The sequence below is a fragment of the Molothrus ater genome, chromosome 5 (genome assembly GCF_012460135.2).
Source record: "Molothrus ater isolate BHLD 08-10-18 breed brown headed cowbird chromosome 5, BPBGC_Mater_1.1, whole genome shotgun sequence".
NCBI classification, from domain to species: domain Eukaryota; kingdom Metazoa; phylum Chordata; class Aves; order Passeriformes; family Icteridae; genus Molothrus; species Molothrus ater.
In genome coordinates this window covers 17,109,357-17,132,890 of record NC_050482.2, presented here as the reverse complement: position 1 = coordinate 17,132,890, position 23,534 = coordinate 17,109,357, and the positions used below count along the sequence as shown (strand labels likewise).

The following is a 23,534-nucleotide window of genomic DNA, read 5'->3' as shown; positions in this document are numbered from 1 at the left end:
GCTAGAACAGAAGGACAGATGGATGCCCAAGGCATGCTGTGGCCTTACAGGAAGCCTACAATGGAGCAAGCTCCTGGCAAGACCTGTGGATCCAGGGAGAAAGGAGCCCAAATGCAGCAGTCTGCCCCTGATTGACTAACCCCATGGAAGGACCCATGCTGGAGAACTTTGTGGAGGAGTGTTCTCCATAGGAGGGACCCCATACTAGAGACAAGGAAGAGTATGAAGAGGAAGGAGCAACAGAGACAATGTTTGATGAACCGACCGCAACCCATCCCCCTGCACCACTCAGGGGAGAAGGCAAAAAAATTGGGAGTAAAGTGAAGCTCAGGAAGAAGAGAATCAGGGGGTGAAAGTCTTTTAAGAGTTAGGTTTGTTTCTTGTGACTCTACTCTGATTTTCATTGGCAATAAATTAAATTAATTCTTCCCTGAATTATTTCTTTCTTAAGAAGAATTTGTCTGTGACAGTAATTAGTGAGTGATCTCTCCCTGTCCTTATATCAACCCAGAAGCATTTCTGTCAGCACAACTTGCTAATTCTCCTTTTGCTAACAGATTTGGAACTACATAGACATCTAAAAATTGGACAGAACTGCATCAAGATAAACATCATTGCAGACTGCAATGAACCTAACAGGCACATGTTAGCAGAGAACTTTACAAAGTCATTTGCAGCTCACCCTGTTGTGGGGCAGGTTCTGTGTTTCCAATATCAGATGTCAGAGTAGCCATAGGATAACCTGGAGATAAGCCCTTCACATGCTGGGGTAACAAGAGCAGACTGGCAGAAACAAAGAGTCTTTAACACAAATCCACATCTTGTAAGGAATATCAGAATGTGAATTAGACTAATATCCACATTTCACTGCTCATTTCATATGAAGAAGTGGAAACAGAGCACAGTCCTGATTCAGGACACCTTTGAATCCTAAATAGCTTACAAGACAAACACTACTTAAAAAGTAATCTTCATTTACATGAATCATGATATTTTCTGTTACTTTTTTTTATTGTTTGTTTTTAAATTACATCTGCAACTAAAAAAAAAGGTATGATTCAGCTAATAAAATACTTAAAACACTAGCTGATTTCTTGGATTTTTTTTTTGTTCTCTGATAGTTTCAGACCCTAGGATAATTTCTCATGAGCCTATTGACTTCAGCAGCCAACAGAAAATTGCCCTGAAGTCAGATGTTTAAATATCTTTCACCTTCGTAAGTTTTAGGTAAATGCACATTTCAGAGAATCAGACTTCAAGAAATCACCTAGTCCACCTGTCTGGTTCAATTTAAGAATACTGTTCCCAACAGACAAGATTGTGATCTGAAAATAAAACTCTCCTATTCCACCACTTCTCAAGAAAATCTATCTCAATGCTTAACTGTTCTTGCCAATAGCAACTTCTCCCTACAGCACCAGCACAAATCTGTCCTGCTGCAACCCTTCCCAATATCTAGCTTAAATTTTCTTCAAACCAGCTTGCACTCATTGCTTCTTACGATCTCCCCACTTCACAGAAAGGATGGTTAGTTATTCTCAAGGAAGAATTTTACCCACTGAAATCTTTTATCATTCTAGTAAAACTAGCTCTTCTCTAAACTTGGTAATACTAGTGTCTTTAGTTCTTTTTTCTAGGTCATATCTCCTAAAGATTTAGCTATTCCCTTTGTTCTCCTGGGGATCCACTTAATCTTTTCTCATGTGTGACTACAATTAAACATGCAGACTTTCAAACACCACACAGCCTTGTTGAACATTAGAAAAAAGCTGAGTTTCAGAAAATACTTGCCCATTACAAATAATTTTTTTACCTGATAAATTAATACTATCTCCTTTCCTTTATATGGTCAAAATAATACATCACTCATGTGAAAACACACATTAGTACGCAGTCTGCCTTAAGAAAATATTAGTACTGTTTATTTCTATATTAATTTCCTGTTTGGACATATTCCAAACATTCCACTCACTGCTTCTCACAAGACTAACAACAATTAATAGGAAGATCTATTGCTCTGAGTAAGATTTACTTGTGAACTGATGTGGTGCCAAAGGTAAAATATAACGAATAGGCAGATTCACTATATTCTGTTGGATTTCTAGAACAAGCAGAGAAAGCACATTTAGGCAGATAAAAGAGTTTTTTTAAACAGAAGCTACTATCACTATGGGTTATAAGTAGCACATGGATGTAATTTCCAAGAAAAATAAATCTTAGCTAAATGCAATATTGGGTGGAACAGACAGCCCAGTTGGCCAGTCATACTTGGCTGAATGATCAATTTCAACTGGGATATCTAAATACTACCAAAAAACAAATACTGTTATTTTAGTTAGTACAATTGTGTTGTGTCTTTTCTTCATGTGATTATATAGAAATTTTTTAAAATATATACATGAATAGAATAATTTCATCTATGTTTTGACTAGTGAATTTTAAACAAAAATATGGCTTCTCTCAGCAATATTATATTGAACTCGTAAATACATGCCTTTTTTTTTTTAATTTGGCATTTTTAGTTCAGTTTCAAAAAGTCTCAGTTGTGTGTGTCTTGTTTGGGCAGTTTAATATTTGATACAGTGTATGCCCACTAAGAAATGAGAAAAATAAATATTAACCAACAGATCTAAAAAGCATGCACTTTTGTATGATGTGACTCACTCCAGTCTGCCTTTAGGAACAGGTAGTGCTGATAAATGCTCAGAAAGGTCAATAATTCATCACTTGTGCTCCTGGGCTATGAAAACAGGCAATCCTAAAAAGGCTACTGAAAAATCTCTTGCTAATGGCTTTTTTTAAGTTGCTCAGTGGGGAAAACTGGGAGATTTATACCATCGATGGTGCAGTTCCCTGTGAAGACATACAAGTCGTTCATATTAAACACCCAAAGTGAAAGACTATTTCAAAGCTTCCTCCCATGGGCAGAAAACCTGTCAGACTCCCCCTCTTGGTACATCCCAGCACAGCAGATGCCACACAGAGAACATCATTCCTGCCTCCCTGAAAAGAAAATGATTGAGAATTTTGTCTGCATTGCTTCCTTTCTCTGCTATACCTCTCTAATCCTATTGAAAAAAAACAAGCAAACAAAAAACAACAGACTGGAAACATCAAAAAAAATTCAAATACAAAGATACTTTATCTCAAAGCAGGACCTCCTCTAATTTTTCTGCAGCTCCAATGAGCCACACACCATCACACAACCACTGAACTGAGTCTTAATTCTATTTAGTTGCCATAAAACTACATCAAAAATGCAAAGAGAGATTGGATACCTTTCACATTTTCATTCCTAGGTAGCCCTTATTCAAGCTTAGGGCTTTTCAACCACCAATTCTGTTTCCTGGATGGGAAGATTAAATTTTCCACTTCTGCATTCTGTGCTTCTCTCTACCCTGATGTCCTGCACTGAAAATACCATTCATATCTGCCTCTCCACAACATCCCTCCAAAAAGTGTATGGAAGAGAGACAGTAGAAAAAAATTATACTACAGTGCATTAAATGTAACAAACCCTTCAGCAAATTTGCAGCTGGGACATGCTGTCCTCAACTCAGTTTTACTATATATAGGTAACATATGTAGCACATCTGGTATGCAAGGTATCTTACTGTTTTGAGACACAGGTAAAGCATAAAAGGGAAAACTGAAAAAATAAAACAAAACAAAACTTCTTTTTCCTCCCACATTCTTAAAAGGAATTATCCTTCTGCATTTAACTAATTCAAGTATTTTTTAATATTTTAAAGATAGAAAAAAAACAAAAAGATAGCAATATTATCTGTCATACTAAGTCACATTCAAGTTCTTTCTAGGAAAATTTTGAGGGCCAAGGGCTCAAAACATTTTAGAAGATAACAGCTCCTTTCCTCAAAAGGTTTTACACAGAAGTAAACATTAGCAATACCAGCTTCCTCAAGCCATGAGGTTATATGAGCAGAAAGCTCTTTAAAAATCATCTTGGGTAAACTGTCAGTAAGCATTTTCAAACATTAACAGAAGAAGCAGCAGAGTTCTTTGGGGTTACACAGGTAAATAGAATATGTGCCCTATTATTGCCAGTGTCAAAACGTACATGATAAAAACAAAAATATACAAAAAGCTTTTTCTGTAGTTTTAGAGCAGGATAAAGTATTTAAATCTGTATAAAAAGTGACAGAAAAAAGATATTAAGTATAAAACTTAGCCAGGTTATTATGTATAATACTGCACCCTTTTTTAAAAAAGTGCTATAGTATTTTTCACTATTGTGACACTAATTTTTATAAATAGAATTGACACAGAAGTGCCTACAAGTGTAACCAATATTTGCTAATTTTTGCCTGAGGAGAAAAGAGAAGATAACTATGAAAAATTTGCCAAACAGATACCTTATTCATATATATAAGTATACAGTAAAGTTGCACAAATTACACTAAATTTTGGTTTATAGCCATTATCATCTGGTTATAAAAGAACCACTGGAATTCTCTTGTCTCAACTACTGCAGTGTATCAACATAAAATCACCTTATTTTACAGAGCTTATTGAACATGTACCCAACAGATTAGGAATCTAGTTTTGAGATCTGAATATTCCAATCCTCTATACTTTAAGATTCTTGAGATTTAATCTGCTCCTGTTCAGTCCCTCTCCAAACAAAGCTAACATCAGCCAAATCTCCTAAACCATTCAAAACATCAACACACCTTTTGATAACTTAGACATTTCTATGCCCTCAATGAGCTATCAGCATGTAAACAAAGCTTTAAATATATCCAGGGCTGTAACACACCTTGGCTGCCATGTACACACACCCTTTTCAAGTTACTCCATAACTGCCCTACTTTCCATGAGACTCAAAGACACACTTGGAAACTGTATCCTTTACCTTTCCCCATCACTCACTGCAGTGAGTGAATGGTTAAAACGTTCTACTACATGAAAGAGGTCCTTGTCAGGGAAAAAGGAGTTCCCACAATTGATGGGGTGTAACATCAACTCAAATGTTTTTAATTTCTCTTTGAATAAATGTGTTAAACAATATTAGATAATGGATCACCTAAAATCAGCTGTGCGTAGTGAATATACTTGGTTACTTTTAATTTTCAATAGTCTATGCAAAAAAGTTTTAGATACTGAAATTTTAAACACTCTTTCATACCGACTGCAGCTCACTAGAGTATGTTAAACTGCTTTGCTTGAAGATCAGACAGGCATGGGACTGCAATTATATATCACAATACCCTTTTCTGGGTTCACAGCTCTATTCATCTTTTAGAAACACTGAAGGACAGATTGGACATAGGGGAACGGATTAGCCACAGGACGACCTGTATTTCCACACAAAAGCCTAAGTGTGGAAAAATGGCACCCTGTGTTACCCATTCTTCACTTCCTGAAAAAAACATATTCATGAAAATAGACATTTAAACAGCTCTTTCCCACTCATCTCAGAACAAGCGTTCATTGTTTCTTAACACCATTTATATGGTAGTAATGTAATGCTACTACCAAACTGCCTCAATCCACAAATGTATATAAAAATATTTAAAAATTAGGACAGGCCCACTTCGGCACAGAAACTGAAATGAAATCAACACGAAATTAACATTAATTATGAAAAAAAAAATCTCAGTTGGCTATTGCAACATACAACCTCATATTTATGAATGGAACTACAGGAGGGTTTGGTTCTGGTAATAAGTTTCAGCTGGATGTCATGGAAGTTCTACACACTGTAGCCATGCAGTACAACTGAAATTATAAAAAATACCATGTGTTAATAGGCCACAAGACCACAACCTACTACATAGCATGAGTAATTCCAAGTAAGTAAAAGGAAAATGAACACAGAAAAATATATGTAGTAATTATATAATTTTGTATGAAGTGAAGATTTCTGATCAGTTTTCTGTTAAAATCTAGCTGTGGAAAAATAATAAGCAGTAAATATTTTGAAAGATGCAAAAATTGAAAGAATTTGCATTAATAAATCAGGTTTGAATTTTAATTAATTTTACATGCCATTCTTCTGAAATCAATTGTCTTGCATACAACAGAGATGCTTGGTGTATAGACTTGTACCATTAACTTGTCTCAGGAGATAGGTGTTATCAGCTAATCTGATCAAGCTACTCAAACTGGTGTCTTATTTGAATGTTCTTTGGGACAACAGAAAATTTTGCCATCTGCACAAGCAATAATCAAATTAAAATGTCCAAGCATTTAACTTAGGAATTTGACCACACAGCTGAGTTACAAACAGCAAGCCTGTGTAGCTCATTAGGCTCCAATGGGAAATTAATCCTTTGGCCAGGAAATCAACAGTCTAACATCATGTGCAATGAGACATGGCATTCCTGACTTTTTATAAAATTATAATGTAAAGGGATAACTCTGACATCAGAAAACTATTCCAAATCTTATAAAGGTAGTGAGGTAATCTTCTTTATATGTATTCTTCTTTATACATATTTACTTAATAAATTAATATGGTTGGCATATGGTTAAATTATTTGCTAGTTCTTTCCTCACACTTTTTTTCTTATTGAAATAACATAAACTACCAGGTTCAAAAATGGAAAAAAGTAAAAGTAAATCTTATTTTGCAAACTGCTTACAATACATAGTTTAAATCCAGTGTTATCTATTTCTCATTCTTTTCTATTCCTTCATTTAGATATCTTATGCTTAAACCATTCACTTTTATTGGATATTTTAAAAGTTCTTCATAAAAAAAAAGCTCAGTCATACCATGCAGACTTTCATTCAACTCCACCAAACTATTCCCTGTCTTTATTGAAACCACAGGGAGGAAGGAATACATACACTGCTGAAGTAATTGCATGGAAAGGGCCAAAATGCTATCGTGGAGATTAGCACCTGTCAAGAAGAGTCTGACAGCTGTCCCAATATATGCAATTTACAGTCAGTATATAGTTTTCATTGCTAAAGAAAGCAGAAATGGTTCAGGAACAAATATAAACAAATTGATCTAATTAAGTTATCCAACAAGCTAAAGAGCTTTAGTTTGCTGTCCGCAGTTCATGTTAAAAATAGTTATAATTGCTAGAAAATTGTAAAATGTGTTAAAAGTCCTTCATGTACTGCCATGGGTTCTGTTTTCATTTGCTAGCTTTCTATTCCTACAAGGCAGGATGAAATATTTTAAGGGAAACAAAATGCTTCTTCTTTTGAGGATTTCTTACAGTAACACAGACCTCAAGCCCTAAAAGACTGAAGAAGAAAAAAAGCAGTATAATGGCAAGTAGAGTAAAAAAATAGCCTGAAAGTCTGCAAAATCTCCTCAAAACAGGCCATGTCATTAGACAGATACATAAAAATACAGTTGTCTGAGCATTTTAAAAAAATGTTAAATAAGTTACTATGTGGGAGGCATTGCACACAATGCAATTACAGCACGGGTAGGTTTCTTAAAGGAGAAATCTTTAGCACTGGAGGTATCTGAATGATGTTCCTAAATTAACTAAACAGAGTTTGTTAATTTCAGAAAAAAAATATCTGTGAAAACATAGAATATCATGTTTTGCTAAGACTGACACTAAATTTAAAGCAGTACTGACACTTCAGAGGTTGCAAGGTAGTCACTTTGCCCAGCCTTGAGTGAAACTTTGTCCCAGTCACAAAAAAGTTTTTTCCCTGTTTTACACAGCCAGCACTCCAAGCTAAGCTTAGCTTCTTTTTTCTCCAGCTGTACTCTCAACTACAATGGTAAAAAAAAGAAAAAATTGATTCACCAAAACCCCCATATTGTTGTGTTATTTTTGTTAATACTGCTTAAAAACAGGACTGGACTTTCCCATACACCACAGAGTATGCATACATTTTTCTGGATTCACACTTGAATCTCAGACTAGAGTTAGCTATACAACTAACAAATGGACTAATTATTTTAGCAGTAGAGGAAAAAAAGAAAATACTAAATTCCTGAGGAAAGAAAACAAAACAAAAAAGGACCAATACAAGGGTTACTCCCCAGGAAAAATCCCTCTACTCACTTAATCAAACATTTTTTTTTCACCCAATTCAAGTACGGGAAAAAAAAAAAAAACAAGATGAAAAAAAAGAGGAAAGCCTGCCCGACAATTCAAATTATTTTCTCCTAAAAATTGTAATCACGGTTTTCTGACCAGAAGGTGGTAAAAACAGGAGCCTTGAAGCCACGCAAAGGCCTTTTCCCGTTTCGGGGCAGTGAAGAGAAGGAAGACGCTGAATGCCCAGGATTTGCTCTGCCCTGCCCTTTCCATAGAACTTTAGTGCCATCTATTGAAAATGTACTGAATAAGGAAGAGGCAAAGGATGCCTATTGATTTGGTATAAAAATAAGACGTTTACTTGTTAAGGGGTTTTTTGGTTTATTAATATTCCCATGATGACTACTGTTTTGTGGTCATCTGATAGCAACAAATATTTTCTATACACTATACGTGCCCCATAAAGAAATGAGACATCAGCTAAAACATCGAATATAAACATCATACAGATTTCATATATATATATATTTATATATACATATAATATATATACATTTAGCAAAGATGTAAGTCTAAGCCTACCTATTACCTAAAGCAACAAAACTGAGAAGGTTTTAACGGAAAGGAAAAATAGCGTGGAAGCACTGCTGTAAATAGAACATACTGGAAACAGTAAAAATAATTAAGGCACCTCGTAAAGATCTTAGTATTAAAGAACAGGATATGTAGACATGCACATACAATTACCTTCTTTAAGAAACTGTGAGTGGATGACAAATATAAGAAAACAGCAGATCGCTGCTCCTGCTAGTGCCCATAAAGCTTTCAAGAGCTGCATCTCGGTCTGAAACTCAGTAAATACCCAGAAAGTCACACAATGAATTTCCACAGCGATGCATCAACGCTTCCCTCTGTGCGCCAGGCGCGGCGGCTCCCGGCAGGGACCACACTCCCGAGCAGGGCGGGCGAGCCCGGGGCTGCGGAGGAGGGGCCGGGGCTTCACACCCCGCGCGGGGGCAGCGGCAGCGCCGCGCTCTCCTCGCCGAGGCGGCCGGCGCGGGGCCCCATGAATCAGCGCTCCGTCTCCGCGGGAGCCGCGGCGAGCCGGCGGCGGGGGCAGGGAGCCGGCAGTGCCGGGCAGGGTTGCGCAACAGCGCCCGCTGCGCCGCGGGGGCGCGGGGCCGCCGCCGCCGCCGCTCAGGGCGCGCCGCCGCCGGCCGGTGCGGGGCGCGCAGGGGCCGGGCCCACCCCGCCGAGGCTCCGCGGGAGCCGCTGCAGCATCGCCGGGCTGCGGGTGCCGCTCGCTCGTCGGGCCGCTGCTCCGCTGCTCGCTGCCACGGCTTGGGGAGGAGAGAGCGAGCGGGGAGGGGAGGGAGCGGGAGGGAGGGATCTCTCTTTACTGCAACTTCTCCCGGCTGGCGGCAATTTGTTGCACCCCCTTCCTCCTCCCCCGGCTCGGAGGTGCTCTCCAGTGCGGGTGCGAGGGGCGGGAGGGAAGTCAGTTCAGCCCGCCGTCCCTGGCAAACGCGGGGCCGCTCGGGGGCTCTCGCACAGATCCCTGGTCTGCCTTTGGGCTCGCACCTTCGCCGCTGGGGCTCCTCGTCTCCCCGTGGCCGGCCCCGCTCCCTCGCCCGCCGTCCGCCCGCGAGGTCGACCCCGTCCCGGGGCCGCGCCCCGGCGGTGGCACCGCAACGCGCCCTCCGAGCAGCCGCGCCGGGCTACGGCGGGCTCTCTCAGTCTACAGGTTGATGCCTCTGCTGCAGCAATCCTCAGGAAAACAGGAGCGCAAATGAAAGAATCTAATAAATCAGCGTGAGGAAAAAAAGGAAAAAAAAAAAAAAGAGAAAAAACACAGCCTACAATAAAAAAACCCTAAACCCCGGAACATCAAGGCTGTGATTTTGCTGCCGCCCTCCCACTCCAGGGGAAGGAGCCTGCCGCGGCCACGGCTGCCGTAGAGCAGCCGGGCGGGGGGGCGGGAAGGCCGGGGCGGTGCTGCGATACGGGGCCGCTCCGCGGGGACTGCGCGCTCGGCCCCGCCGTGGTGGGACGCGGTGTAGCCGCGGCCAGGGGCAGATGTGGCGCGGCGCTCCGCACCCCGGGGCCGCCCCGACGGCCGGGGCTGCCCGGTCCGGGCACCGAGCTCGGTGCGCACAGGCGGCGGCTCGGCGGTGCGGGGCAGGGCAGGGTTAACAGCCGCACGCCGAGGTGCTGCCGGCCGTACAGGGGGGCTGCCCGAGCCGAGCTCCCTCCCGGTGCCCTCTGCCCGCACAGGCTCCGCGCCTCTCGTGTTCAAACACCGCGCAACCTCCGCGGTGCGTGCGTGTCCCGCAGCGCGGCCGGCGCTGCCCCGCGGGCTGAGCACGGAGCGAGCGGCGGCCGCGTAACGCGGGGCTCGGGCTCGCAGCGGAGGCGAAGCAGGGCAGGTGCGGTTCGCTGCCCCGCGACGAGGCTGCGGGCACAGGGCTGGCGGCCAGAGCGGCCGGCGGCCTCGGCGGGCCGGACGGACGGCGCCACGGGCGGCACAGCGGAGGGGCCGCCCGCCGTGTGCTCCGCCGCACGCCGCAAGTTGCGGGGCTGCTCGGGCTGGCTGGAGGCTCACTGCACAACAGTGACAACCACGGTCACGCACCGACAGCCAGTGAGCTACCCCGGTTTCTCCGGGATAGACATCCATAGGTTTGGAGGTTTAAACCAAGTAAGGGAATACTTGCACGCTGAGAGCTTTGTTTTCATAGCACCTTGGTTACATCTGCATTTATGATGTGGATTGCGGTTTTGTTTTTTTGGTTTGTTGTTTGTTTTGGTTTTTTGTTTGGGTTGGGGTTTTTTTTTGGTAATATTTCATATTTATTTTTTTTTTTTAATTTTAAGAAACCAGGAAAGGGTTTCCAGACGCTTGAAAGGACAGATTAATAAAAGATCAGTATTTTTATTGGGCAAACATTCCCCATGCTGTTGATGATGTGTCTTAAACTCATCCCTATGCCTTTTCGTTTTTCACAGATAGCTCAGAGAAACATTAAAAACAACCATCTTTTGAATTTTAAACTCCACACAAATTCCTATAAACCCATGTATTGCATTTACTATATTTGAAGATTACAGCAATGCAATGTTAAAGCAATGTCATAGCTACACTAGAGGAACTCCACTGTAAATCTTTCATTCTGAAATGTACACTTTGGTGAGAAATTTGCCATGCTTGGGCACAGTTCAAGTTGTGTTTTGTTTGTTTATTTGTCTTCTGGGTGAAAGAAAAAAGTGTCAAGTAGCTAAGGAAAATTCACACATTTTGTACTTAAGCAAACAAATCTCTCCCCCCCCCCCCCGCCCCCCACCGACATACCAGCTTTAAAATCCACAGGTAACTTTAAAATCCACAGGATTTTAAAAGTATCAAACTTCAGAGTTTACACAGTCCACAATAAGTATCTTTTAGTCTGAAAACATTTAGAGAAAAATCCTCTGAAAAATTTTACTAATTGCTTTCTTTTTATAACTAAAAGCATATGAAGATCCACTGTCAATGGGTCAGAGCCCCCAACAGCATGTTCCTTGCTCTTTTTGAGGTGCAAGATGGTGCTTTCTCTCATTTTAAACCAGTCTTACTTCTCTGAGCTACTGAATTAGACAAATACGCCTGGGTTTCTGTGGCCTTTAGGTCAGACCCTTCATAAACAAAACATCAGATCATGGCATTGTGTTGTTCCCTGGCCACAGCAGAGTCACTCTACTTGCATACTAGTGGAAGTGGGAGCAAAATCTGGTTCAGCACTCACACTGTACGGACATATTTAGTCTCATAGCAACAAAGAACTCCAGAAGACTTCCCATTTGAGAGGACAGTGGTACCTGGCAACGCCACTTGCTGTACTACATATGGTTCACTCTCAGTTTTGTGTTTTCTAAATAGCTTTGGACTTTTCAAACAGGGTGAGTCCTAGTCAAAAATATCCAACTTCAATTTCTTTACTTGTTACCTGCATAAAGATTTATAAAATATTAAAGATAACTCAAGTTACCCATGTAGACTTTTCAGGAAGACTTTTCTGAATAAATTCCACTGATAAAAATTCCCCCTTATCTTTCAGCCAATTAAGATTTGCATCCCCAACTAATGAAATAGCACCTGTCAAACTACTTCTAAGCTGCTTAGGCCATAACAGATTTGCAGATCTATCTCTGCATTTCCAGGTTTTGTCCTGACCCCATTCATCTCCAGAAATACAGAGGCAAAAAGCTGTGATCCTAGCAGTAGCTCCTTCTAGGGAACCACTCCACAGGGGTTTTCCCCATTGTGTTTTCAAGTTGAAGGAGCAATGCTCAGCACCTGAAAGCTGGTAAAGGATGGTGTGGCATTGACAGACATTTCTGATATAGAAGGCTTTTGCAGCTGGGAAGAGAAGTAAGGAATACATTTTCCTGGAGATCAGGGAGCAAGAACAAATGTGTAAGACATAGAAGATCTTCTGAGATCTTACAAGAAAGCAGCAGAAAAATAAGTGCATAATTTTCAAATGTGTGTTCTCTTTTGGAAATAGAGCTCATTTTTTCTTTTTACAAAAAATTCAGTTGAGTTCTACAGAATTACTAAAACTGGAACTCAGTAGCAAAAACAGCAGCCTTTGCTCAAGTATAGAGACTTGAAAAAATTATCCATACTCTGCATTTAATTTTGTGAAAAGATTCTACCAGACTCTGTAAGATTTATTCTTCACTACTGAGATATTTTATAAATAAAGATGTGCTAAAATTCCTGGAAAACAATCATGATCAGATTGTATTCCACATACCTAGAAATAAAGTCCTACTATTTCCAGCTGTGTCAAATGCCTTTTGCATAACCATTTTATTCCTGTTCATGCAATAAACCCCCAAATTATGCATGGCCAATGCAGATCTAAATGCAGGAGCTCAAGATGTGACGTTAGCCTATTTTAAGTAATGAATTTGGAAACTACTTCTGGCTTTGGAAAAAAAAATAAAGAAGACAATAGCTATTATTAGGTTATCTAGACCAAACTTTTGCTAATGCCCACTGGATTTCATTTTTGTTACTTTTGAGTTACTCAGGCAATAGTCTGTCACCAGCCACTTGAGGTGATTATTCCAGCCCAGTGGTTCTCTCAGCTGGAATGTTTCTTTTGATGCTAAGTTTAACATTTTATTTTGTTGAAATTCACCCAGTTCATCTTTCACATAAGCCTGAAGTAGCATAATAAATCCTTTTCCATTTTGAATCTAACCAAAATATAAGATATATTGAATATATAGGAATGAGTACAGACAATTATATTTCCACCAATTAGTTTTAGCATCATTTAAGCATTTTTTCCCTCTTCTTTTCTCTGCATACCAATGGCTGGCTGGCATTTCTTTACTTTTGAGCTAGGCGCAACTACAGCAGTCCTCAAAATTTTATTCCTGGTCTTCAGCTGATGCTGGGTAACTGCCACTGAAGTAGAAATTAACATCTAAAGAGATGCTATTGATCTCTGGTTTGTGACATGATGCGGCTACCATAGTAATCACAAGTACATTTGATTATATCTTTCCATGAACACCTAAAATTTTCATTTTTTTCCCTTGACTTACCAAAGTAGGTGATACTTAATATATCTTTAATATTTTTGACAGATTATATGCTGCTTCCTGTCCTGTCTCATAGTGGCAGATTCATAAAAGGGATAGCACAGCCTAGTTAATTTAGAATTACCACTGTGTAATCTCCTTGCTAACAGTGCATGTTTACTTAAGAATTTTTGACAGTTTAGGGTTTTTTTTTAAATAATTTTGTTTAATTTTGCTTCTCAGTTGCATTACTTTGCTGTTCATGTCTTCTTCCTACCATCTTACTGGCTTTCTATTCAGATATGATTTTCTTCCTCTTTTCTATTTATAAAGATTCGTGCCAGCAGTTGATGCCATGTAGACAGTTTTCCACTGGGAACTCACTGAACATTCTCCCACACAGCAGTCACCATTTGGTAACAGCTTTTGGCCACTACCAAAAAAGGAGCTAAGTTAGAGGTCCTGTGACACCACTCTGATCCCTTGAACACTGGTAAATTCTCCCAAAACACAAATCACACTATGCTCCAGCACAGGCACTATGCGTGAGTGTAGTGTCCTACGTTTGCTCATGGAGGGGGAGCCCTGGGGCCTGGCCACATGGCTATTCTATAGTGCTCACATCATGCCAGGGGGGTTGGTTCCAGGGGAAGGAAAAAAGGGGAAATACTCCAGAAGTTCACCATTTTGTTCTGTTTCTTCCAGAGCCCCACCAAGTCTGCGCCACAGCACCGGTGCAAGAAGCAACCAGGGGAATGGAGCAGCAGAGCCTGAGCTGAGCCCAAGCTGAGCCCAAGCCCAGCCAAGCCCGGGCTGTGCAGACGGGAGCTGAGACAAGCATTGCTGGCCACAGTCAACCCCAGCAGTGCAGAAAGCAGGCAGCACCACAGAGAGGATTTTGGGGGTTTGTCTGTCGTTGTTTTACATTGTCTCAGGCTCAGGGACGGGGAATGCTGGCTGTGGAGTGTCTGCCACCTTGTCTCAAGAATAATTGTGAGCTGCTTCCAAGCTGCAGGAATGTCCCCCATCTTGTCTTTGTCTCAGCAGCCACATGGAACTGAACTGAGGTGTTAGTGAACACCCTTTGTGTGTAAAGAACCCTCTCTTCCATATACTTTTGTTACTAATATTGCTGCTGCTACTGTGCATTTCTTATTCCACTGCTGTTTGCTTTCAGTAAATTGTTGTCTCAACCCAGTCTCTGCTTTTCTCCCTCTCTAACCAGATGGGGGCTGGAGAAAGGGGAGTGACTTATTAGAAGTTTAATTACCAGCAGGTGTTAAGCTGCCACATGCAGTCAAATACTGCTACCATATTCCTTCATCCATGTTGTACTCCTAGATCATCATCCTCACATCTGCCTACCAAGAAATCTCCCCTTATATAAATCAAATCTTTAAGCAGTTCAGTTCTGAAATGTTGCTTTTGACCTCTCTCATTTTGCTTTATACACTCCACCTGTTACAGGGAGCACCTCAATTTGCAGTAGCTGCTCTGACACATTTAACAGCACAATTATAGATGACTTGGTAACCACCCATTGACTAAAAATAACCTAGCAACTGAAGACACACTTGGGTATTTATACTTAGATATCCCAGAGGAACCCTTCACAGCTCCTGTAGCTGGGGAAAACATATGTATCTCACCAAATGCAGTAGGCTAGGAATCCTCAGGGGTGGGGGCGGAGGGACGTAGGGGAAGTGATAACATTGCACAGCTGAAAGATTTTCCAGACAACACTCTGCCAGCTAATCCAACTCTCATCCAACTAGCTCTGCAATTAAGGTTTCCTACTGAGAACAACGACAGCATTATGACCTGGGGAATTTTCTACATAAAAAACCTCTTTGCATCTGGGATTGAAAAATTTAGAGCCTTAAAATAAAGCTCCTACACTGATGGTATTTCCCACCATCACAGATCCTAAGGAACTCTAATGCCAGTATGCATATGAGAAAATACATGAGCTGCGATGAATGAACTGCCAATGAGGAGGGAGACAGGCAGCTTGTCCTCTGAGAAGAATCTGCAGTGCTGAAACTCATTCTTGCCTTCCAAAGTATAGATCATTTTATTTTTTAATTCAAGATGTACCAAGTTGTCATACAACCTGTTCAGAAAGAAATATTCTGATGTCTGAAGAAAAAGATATTTAAATGATGTGATTTAATTTCTATTATACATTATTACATATGCTATGGCTGCCTGTGGCTAGTTTTATATTTGAGCAGAAGAAGAAACTTGGAATTTAATGGAAAGAATCCCCTGCGTCTTAATGGAGAACTTGTATTACTGCAGCGTCCGTCTGCCCATAATTTTTCTACTCCCTGTTTTTTTCTGGTTTATTTATGGTGTTCATCCATTCCTGTCTTCAAACTATGCTTTTATTCACCCTAAATTGTTAGCAGACTACAGCAACAAAGAGAACTACTAATCTCAAAGAGAGACTGGACAAGGTCATAAGGGCCTTTCTATCTGCCTTCAGTTGTAAGATTATTGTCTTGAAATGAGAAGGAAGTGTTCAAGATGAGGTTGGATGGGGCTTTGAACAACATGATCTAGATGTCCCTAACCGTGGCAGAGAGCTTGGACTAAATGATCTTTGGAAGTCTCTCCCAACCCAAACCATTCTGTGAGTGTATGATAATTCAGAGAGAGCATCGAACTCTTGAAACTCACAGTTAAGACTGTGCGAGGCATAGGCTCAAACATTCCAATGACTGTAGGGCTATTCACAAAAATCACAATTAAACTCAGAGGGCACTTAGACACTTCTTGAATTACAATTTTTCACTCTTTCTTTCTTTCAGAAAAGGGATTTGTATTTTAACCATGATGATTAACCACATGAAATTAAGGGAATGTAGTTATGATCCATGTTTTCAGCATCAATTCTTGAGGGTCTAGCTTAAAAACACACAACTAAAATGCTGCAGCATTCTGGGAGAAAGTTCTTAATTGAGAATGAGACCCACAGAGAAAGCCACACTGAATACGCACAAACTCTATGAGCCATGTCACAGCAAGCCTTTATAGAATGGCCAATACCAGTGTTGCATGGAAAAGTGAATAAGCTAATGGATTTGTGATGTCTGTTGTTTTCCTCCATCTTAGTGGAGGGGAAAATGGAAAAAAAAAAAAGAAAAAAACAATTCTACAGAAATGAATTCTGCTATACAAACTCATACTCACTGGCAACTTTAGCAATGAACTCTTTGACCTGTAGTTTTAACTTTAACCAGAGAACCTTCTTCACATTACTTTAGATTTTGACTTTCCACATTTTTCAAAATCTGAATGTTACAAAAATTGATCAGGAGCTGAAGTTAGGCCACTTGAATTCTTTCCATTAGCAATTCTTATTGTAGTATGTATAAAAGGGAGCTGCAGCAAAAGTGGTGCATATGCAGAACACCACCAGGCACGTCCACAGTAAGGTAGAACGGGTTCTGAACATATAGGGAAGAGACAACAACTGCCTCTAAATTTTGAGCATGTTGGGTGATACTACTGAGAGAAGTAATCTTTGGTTGCTATTAAGCTGGTGAAGGGGAAACAAATATTTTTTCAGACAAATGTTAAGTGCAGATGATTTAAAATTATTCAAAACCTTAAATAAACAGTTAAAATTGTTACATGCACAGAATTAACAATTATTACATGTTACGTATAAATTAAAATGGGTTTACCACTATGGCACTCTTTAACCTAATAATTCTCATGTTTTCAAGAGATTATCAGACTATGACATTAAAAGAGACAGAGAATTTTATAAAAGTTTCTTCTGGGTCTGTATTCAGGAATAAGTAAAGGTTAAATGGATAAATCTTTAATCTGAGTATAGAAACTTGTTTGTCATTCTGAAATATAAAACAATAATTTTACAAGCCATTCATGTATAATATAGTCCACTTGATAGTAAAGAAAAAGTATTAGTGAATCTCTAGCTATTATTAAATGTGGCCAGTTAATACTAAATGGTATAAGACTTCCTTTTTTTTTCAGTTGGAAGAAATTGTATTATTGAAAGCTAATCTCAGTTTTATTACTGGACTCCGTGGAATTAACACACTGGAGGCCTCTCTGTTTACACTTGGGTAGGATAATGGCAGGAAAGGCAGATTAATAGAACTTTCTCTTGCATGCACAACCTATTCATTATTTGCTTGTCTGTTTGTTTTTGTAGGAAGTTTACTTCTTCTATCAGGAGTCCTTAACTTACTGTATTTAAGGAAGTAGCCACTGCATAGAACCTTTTTCACAAAACCTTTCGTGAAAAACATATTTTAAGTGCCAAACAACCTCTTTGGTTTTATTTAAATTATGCTGTCCTAATAGGAACCATTTTTCTGCATGGTTACATTATTTTGAAATAGAAAGCTTTAATTACATCATGAAATGGAGCATCTTAGATTTTTGGCATTTAACAAAAAAAAACAGTACTAAAATATGACCCCTGGGTCATGGGGCAGTGACAGTGCACAGACTGAACTAATTTCTGTAAAAATCATGGAGATATTGTAGCTGATTCAGCTGCATTTCAGCCAAGGCATTACAAAGAGCATTATACAAACATTGTAAGAAATAAAACATCCTTCTCTACAGCAGAATATACTCTCTCATTGGACACTGCTTAACCTTAAATAGGGAAGGAATAGAGTGCCAAGTCCTCGGAGGTTTTAGCATCACACCTGTCCTGGAATGTCTCAATTATGATCATACTCATTTTCAGGCTTTTAAACAAGAGATAAAAAGCTTTCTCTGATTTCTTAGAGTACAGTCAGTGAAAGTCCCACATCAACAGCCTATGTACTCCACAGGTGAAAGTTCACAAGCCCTTAAGTTTTCAGTTGTCTGTACATAAATGAAAGGGGAGATGAGCCATGATAACTAATTGTTCCTGACTGAAGAAGGGTATGCAAGGTAATATATAGATAGTAAGGATGATACAGGCATTACAGCTTGGATGAGTATAAATCTTAAACTAGCAGATTGGTTAAGACATGCCTGCAGAAACAGCTTTGACCTTAAAGTCACCATAAAAATCTCTTATTTACCACACCAGTGTACTAATATATAGGTGTAATAGGCACTAGATTAGCATAATATTATACATTGAATGGCTACTATATTTAAAGTAGACCTATCAGAAGTGGGAAATGATGAATTGAAGTTTTCATGCATGAATTACCACATACAGACTATATACTGTATTATTTTTTTTAAATACTTGTTACCTTTTTTTAAGAAAAATATTTATTTTGTTTTGTTTAACATTTCAGAGGGAACTGAAGTCTATTCTGTCAGTAAACAACAGAATAATAGGTCAGTAACACAGTTTATAAACTATGCTCTCAATCCATGCCATAGTGCTTTGAGAATGTGTCAACACTCAGTGATTTCCTTACCCAGCTCAAAAGCATCTTGGAGGCACCCCGGGCAATGTCTCATATACAGCCATTGAGGGTTATCCGCTCCAAAATAGCTGTTATAATCTGAATGGAAGAACCATAAATGATTCAATTGAAATCATGCCTGAAAATGCAAAAGGAAATGAACACAGAACAAGCTATAACATTAGTGGGTCTAACAGTGTACACACCTGAAGGTCTAGAATTGAAGACTTTGGTGTTTCCCTTGCAGTCATCCTACTCTATGAGAAAGTTACTTCAAGATGCTGAGAATAGTACTTCAAAAATTGACCTTTACCATTGTTTAGAAGAGTTATTTTGCATCATTTCAGATGTAAACAAAAACATCCAGTCACCTCTGACACAACTGAAGCTTGGTAGAGGCTCTCTCCCCACACTTTCTTCTTTTCTCTTTGAAAGACTTTAAGTGTTCATATCTCTCCTATGAAGCAGTTATAGTATAGTACATAGCACCTACCTAGTCATAGCCTTCATAGGAAAACTGTTTTAAATAAAAACATACAGGCTAAATACTGGATCTAAGTGCAGCTTTGTGATTTTTTTTTAATTTTATGAAGAACTTGGTTGGAATTTTTTTGTTTTTCCAACAGAAAACTAATTGAATTCTATACATTCAGATCAGATGGAATTCCCAAAACACATGACAATTGCTTCTAGAATTGAGGGACTAGTAAAAAGCTGTATACTTAGTAGAATAATTGTTAGGGTTAAAAAGGATATCTTGGATTTATTTTGAATGACAACTTCTTTTTGAATTGTTTTCTCTTTGCCTAAACATAACAAATCTTTATTTTCTTCCATTAGGAACCATAAGGTTTTAAAATACTTTGTTTTCAAAATCACTTCAGAGCAATAAAAGGGGGATATAAGAAGCAGGTGTATACTTTATGTAGTAAACTGAAATATCAAATAGTATGAGCAAGATAACATCTAATTGTATATTAAGTATCGCCCGAGGGATCAGCAAGGCGATCTGCAAGTAATCAGAAGTTATTTGGTTGAAGTAAACATGTGCAACTGGCATCAATCCTAAAGACATTCCAAAGGTATGAAGATCTTTATCAATAACGTCCTATCAAAATGTATAGAATCCCCATACGACCAATGACCTCCTATTGTGAGAAATAGCTGCAATTTACTATGCCATAAGAGAAAGGCCTTAGTCTTTCCAGATTATGTACCCTGCTGCTTCTCATACAGAAAAGCATTCTCAAGAAGGCAGTCCTTAAATAAAAAGAGGAATACAGTAACAGTTTCATTGCTTTTCACTGTTTTTTTTTTTTATTTTTCCAGGTATACTATAAAATAGTTGTCATCTTCTTTCTGACAGACACAACATAGAACAAAAATTCTTTAACAGAAATTTGTATTTTCCAATGTTAGTGGCGATACTTTTTAATTGGTTGACTGTCAGACCTGAGTTTTGAAAACGGGTATCCTTTCCTTTTAATTTTTTTCCACACTACAGTAATCTTTAGCATCCCAATTATTTTTGTGTGATTCATACCATGTCTTAAAGAGGATTAAATTGACACAAAATATAAAATATTTCCTATTTTTTGAGAAGATAAAAATAGTCTTTTGAGTCACAGTTTTCCTGAATATTTTGGTAGATATCTTAGTGTTGCTGCACTATGACAAAGTATTTTTACAGGAAATTTCCAGTAGCAATGGATTTTACTAAAATAATGTTCAATAACCAGAGACATGAATAAACCAAAAATTGAAAAGGTGTTAGAGTGTACAACAACTGAGACAAAATATTGGCTCACTAACAATTGTGAAATGAAGCTTCCTCTCTTGACTTCATTGATAATTTTTTCTTCAATCATACATCAACTTGAATTACAGAATCTTGAATTCTGATAAAGAATCACGTCCTACATTTACAAAAAAACTGAAAACCAAGATGGTACTGAGTCTTTTGCTAAATCCAGAAAATAAGAACACATGACACTGGGAGCAGCCTGATGGTTGTGAATTCAAGTGAAGATTGGGAGTTGATGCTTGTGGCTCCTTTTGTGGTAAGCTTTTACAACACTGCAATAGTATACTTCTTTCATTTTATACTTATTCTATCCAGAATAGTATATGTTATGTATGTATAATAGAGGATATCAACCCTATTCAACCCCCAATACTCAGAGAGAAAAGGAAAAAAAAAATAAATTACAAAGCTCTTTTCTTTTGCATTGTGAGGAAAGTCTCAACCATAGCAGAATATAATACTCATCTTGAGAAGCATTTATACTGTCACTCATATGGGAATGTTATTAAAAGCAATTCTATTCACTACATATTCAAACAACAATAGAGGAGAGATGGACTTCATGGCATGCAAGCAACCTCATGAACCCCAGCATGAATGAGGCCTGTTCTTTTGTATGTTTACATCTTCTATTTAACTGCAATTAACTGAATTCCTACAGTTCAATACTTTTTAAGACCACGTCAATTCTCTACATTTAATGCAATAGGAAAGGACATAGTATGTGCCCACCATTGGGACATTTATAGAGTCTCTATCATCTAATGGTGATTTCATAAACATTTTTGTTGCACTCAACCATTAAATTAGAAAGGTTTACATGGAAGCACAACAGATATTTGTTTTTCTGAGCATCAAAAGTTGCAGAGCCCTCTTCATTGTCCTTACTGACAGCTCAATTCTTCCAAATCTTTTACTTCTACAGTGTGTCTGCTGCTACTACTGTCTACAAATAAAAACAAAACAAGCCCTAGTTTGGAAATCTCTCACTAAGTCCTTTCCAAAAGCCTTGGGAATATTGAATACTCTTTTTTTGCTCCTTGGTGCTAATGTCCTGAGCCCCACACTCAGATTTTAACACTGACCAGCACTCAGTCAGGAAAATTAAAATGAAGTTATAGTGGCTTACCAATTTACCTCCCATGAGCACCTTGTTAACCTGGTGTAATTGTGTGTTGTGTCTGAATTCACACATGTGAGTGAAGGTTATTTCAGAAAGAAAGGACAGCCTATATCCAGAAGGAAAAAGTAGAGTAGACTTTTGAGCAAACTGTTTAACTTTAAAGGCAATTAGGCAATGAAATTACTTGCCTGAGGAGGTAGTTTAGACAATGTAATGAGAAGTGCTTAAAATAGAATAAACTGTTTGCAAGACAGATACAGATGTAAATAATCCTCCATGTTTTGAGCTAGATGAATCAGGAGAGGTATCTTTTCTATTCAAATGTCTGACTAAAAATGGTATTCTCTTTCTTTGGGAACAGCTCTCTAACTTATGACTGTTTACACCTGTTCTGAATACTAAAGTGAAACTGCACTCCAAAAGGCAGTTTAACCTCACTGTATCATTATAAAGTGCATTTATTCATAACAAGCATCTATGAAAAACTTCCAACAAAAAAGTCCTTAGTCAGGGAGATGCACATTGTTGCAAAAATGGATTGTTTCTCTAAGTGCTTATATGGCCCCATTGCTATAGCATCCAAGTGCCTTACAAACATTAATGAATGTATTCTCACAACACCCCTGGGAGATAGAGATAGTATTATTAGCTAATGCACAAAGAGTAGCTTGTCCAAAGTCACACAGAAAGTCTGTGGCACAGCCAAGACTCAAAACTGTGATTTCCTGCCCACTGCTGTAACCATGACTATATTCTCCTATCCATATACAGCATTTCAAAATTTGTTACATATAACCTCAGATCTTTACACAATAAGCCTTTCTGTTCCGCTGTAGATCCAATCACTGACGTAATAAAGAAAAATAACTTTGTTTATCTGGAAGCTTCATTACAGCAACAGGTTTGCAGGTTACTCAAACAATGACAGTTATATGGACCATAACTGGTACTAATATATGAGAGCAATGAAAGAGAATTCCCTGATCATCACATTCAGAACAGAAGGCATCATATCCAGAACATGACTTTGATACCTAAATATTTTCCTTCAGATAATGTACATTACACAGAGAAATCTTGTTTTGAGAATAAAGGGAAGAAAAAAAAAAGAAGAAAAAGAAAGGCTAGCTGTATTCCCCAAGTAGTTCCTTGTGGGTAAACTATTTCTGCAATAAAAGGACACACCACTGTATTTCTAGATGTAATGAGGTCAGATCTGGAGGGACAACTGCAGTAAGTGTACTTATTCCTGAATATCAGAGAAGAGAATATGGCATATATTTGATATTATTATCATGTAAATATATGATACTGAGACATGATAGATGATAGATAGATAGATAGATAGATAGATAGATAGATAGATAGATAGATAGATAGATAGATGATACTTATAGTTTTGCAGTCATTTAATGAATTCATAGATCTGATCAAATGATAACAGGATTATTCTAAATCAGGAACATAGCAACTTATCTTTTATTTTGGCAAAGGGGAAGCACAGGCATTACATTTTTTCTCAAGTGCCAAACAATTAAAAAAGAGAAAATAGTGGACACTGCATAAATAATGGAAAATGGTATGATGGTATGGTGGATTACAAAGTGAATAGTGATCCAAAAAATACAGTATTATTGTAACAAAGAGAAGTATAG

General features: G+C 38.8%; 1 protein-coding gene across 9 annotated transcripts in view; it reads right to left on the bottom strand.

Moving 5' to 3' along the window:
- Positions 1-23,534, bottom strand: part of TAFA5 (TAFA chemokine like family member 5) — a 467,230-nt gene that overhangs the window by 345,821 nt on the left and 97,875 nt on the right. For 6 of the 9 annotated variants that reach the window (XR_008508408.1, XR_008508409.1, XR_008508410.1 and 3 more), the window contains exon 2: positions 18,965-19,051. The exons of 1 other annotated variant lie outside the window; for it this stretch is intronic. Coding sequence is in view for 4 of the 8 variants with exons in the window: in XM_036400615.2 (XP_036256508.1) it covers positions 18,965-19,051 (87 nt within the window). In the remaining 4 variants the exon portion in view is untranslated. Of the gene's footprint in view, positions 1-8,726; positions 9,084-18,964; positions 19,052-23,534 lie in introns of those variants that run through there. 2 more of the 9 variants (XM_036400617.2, XM_036400618.2) reach the window with 2 other exon arrangements.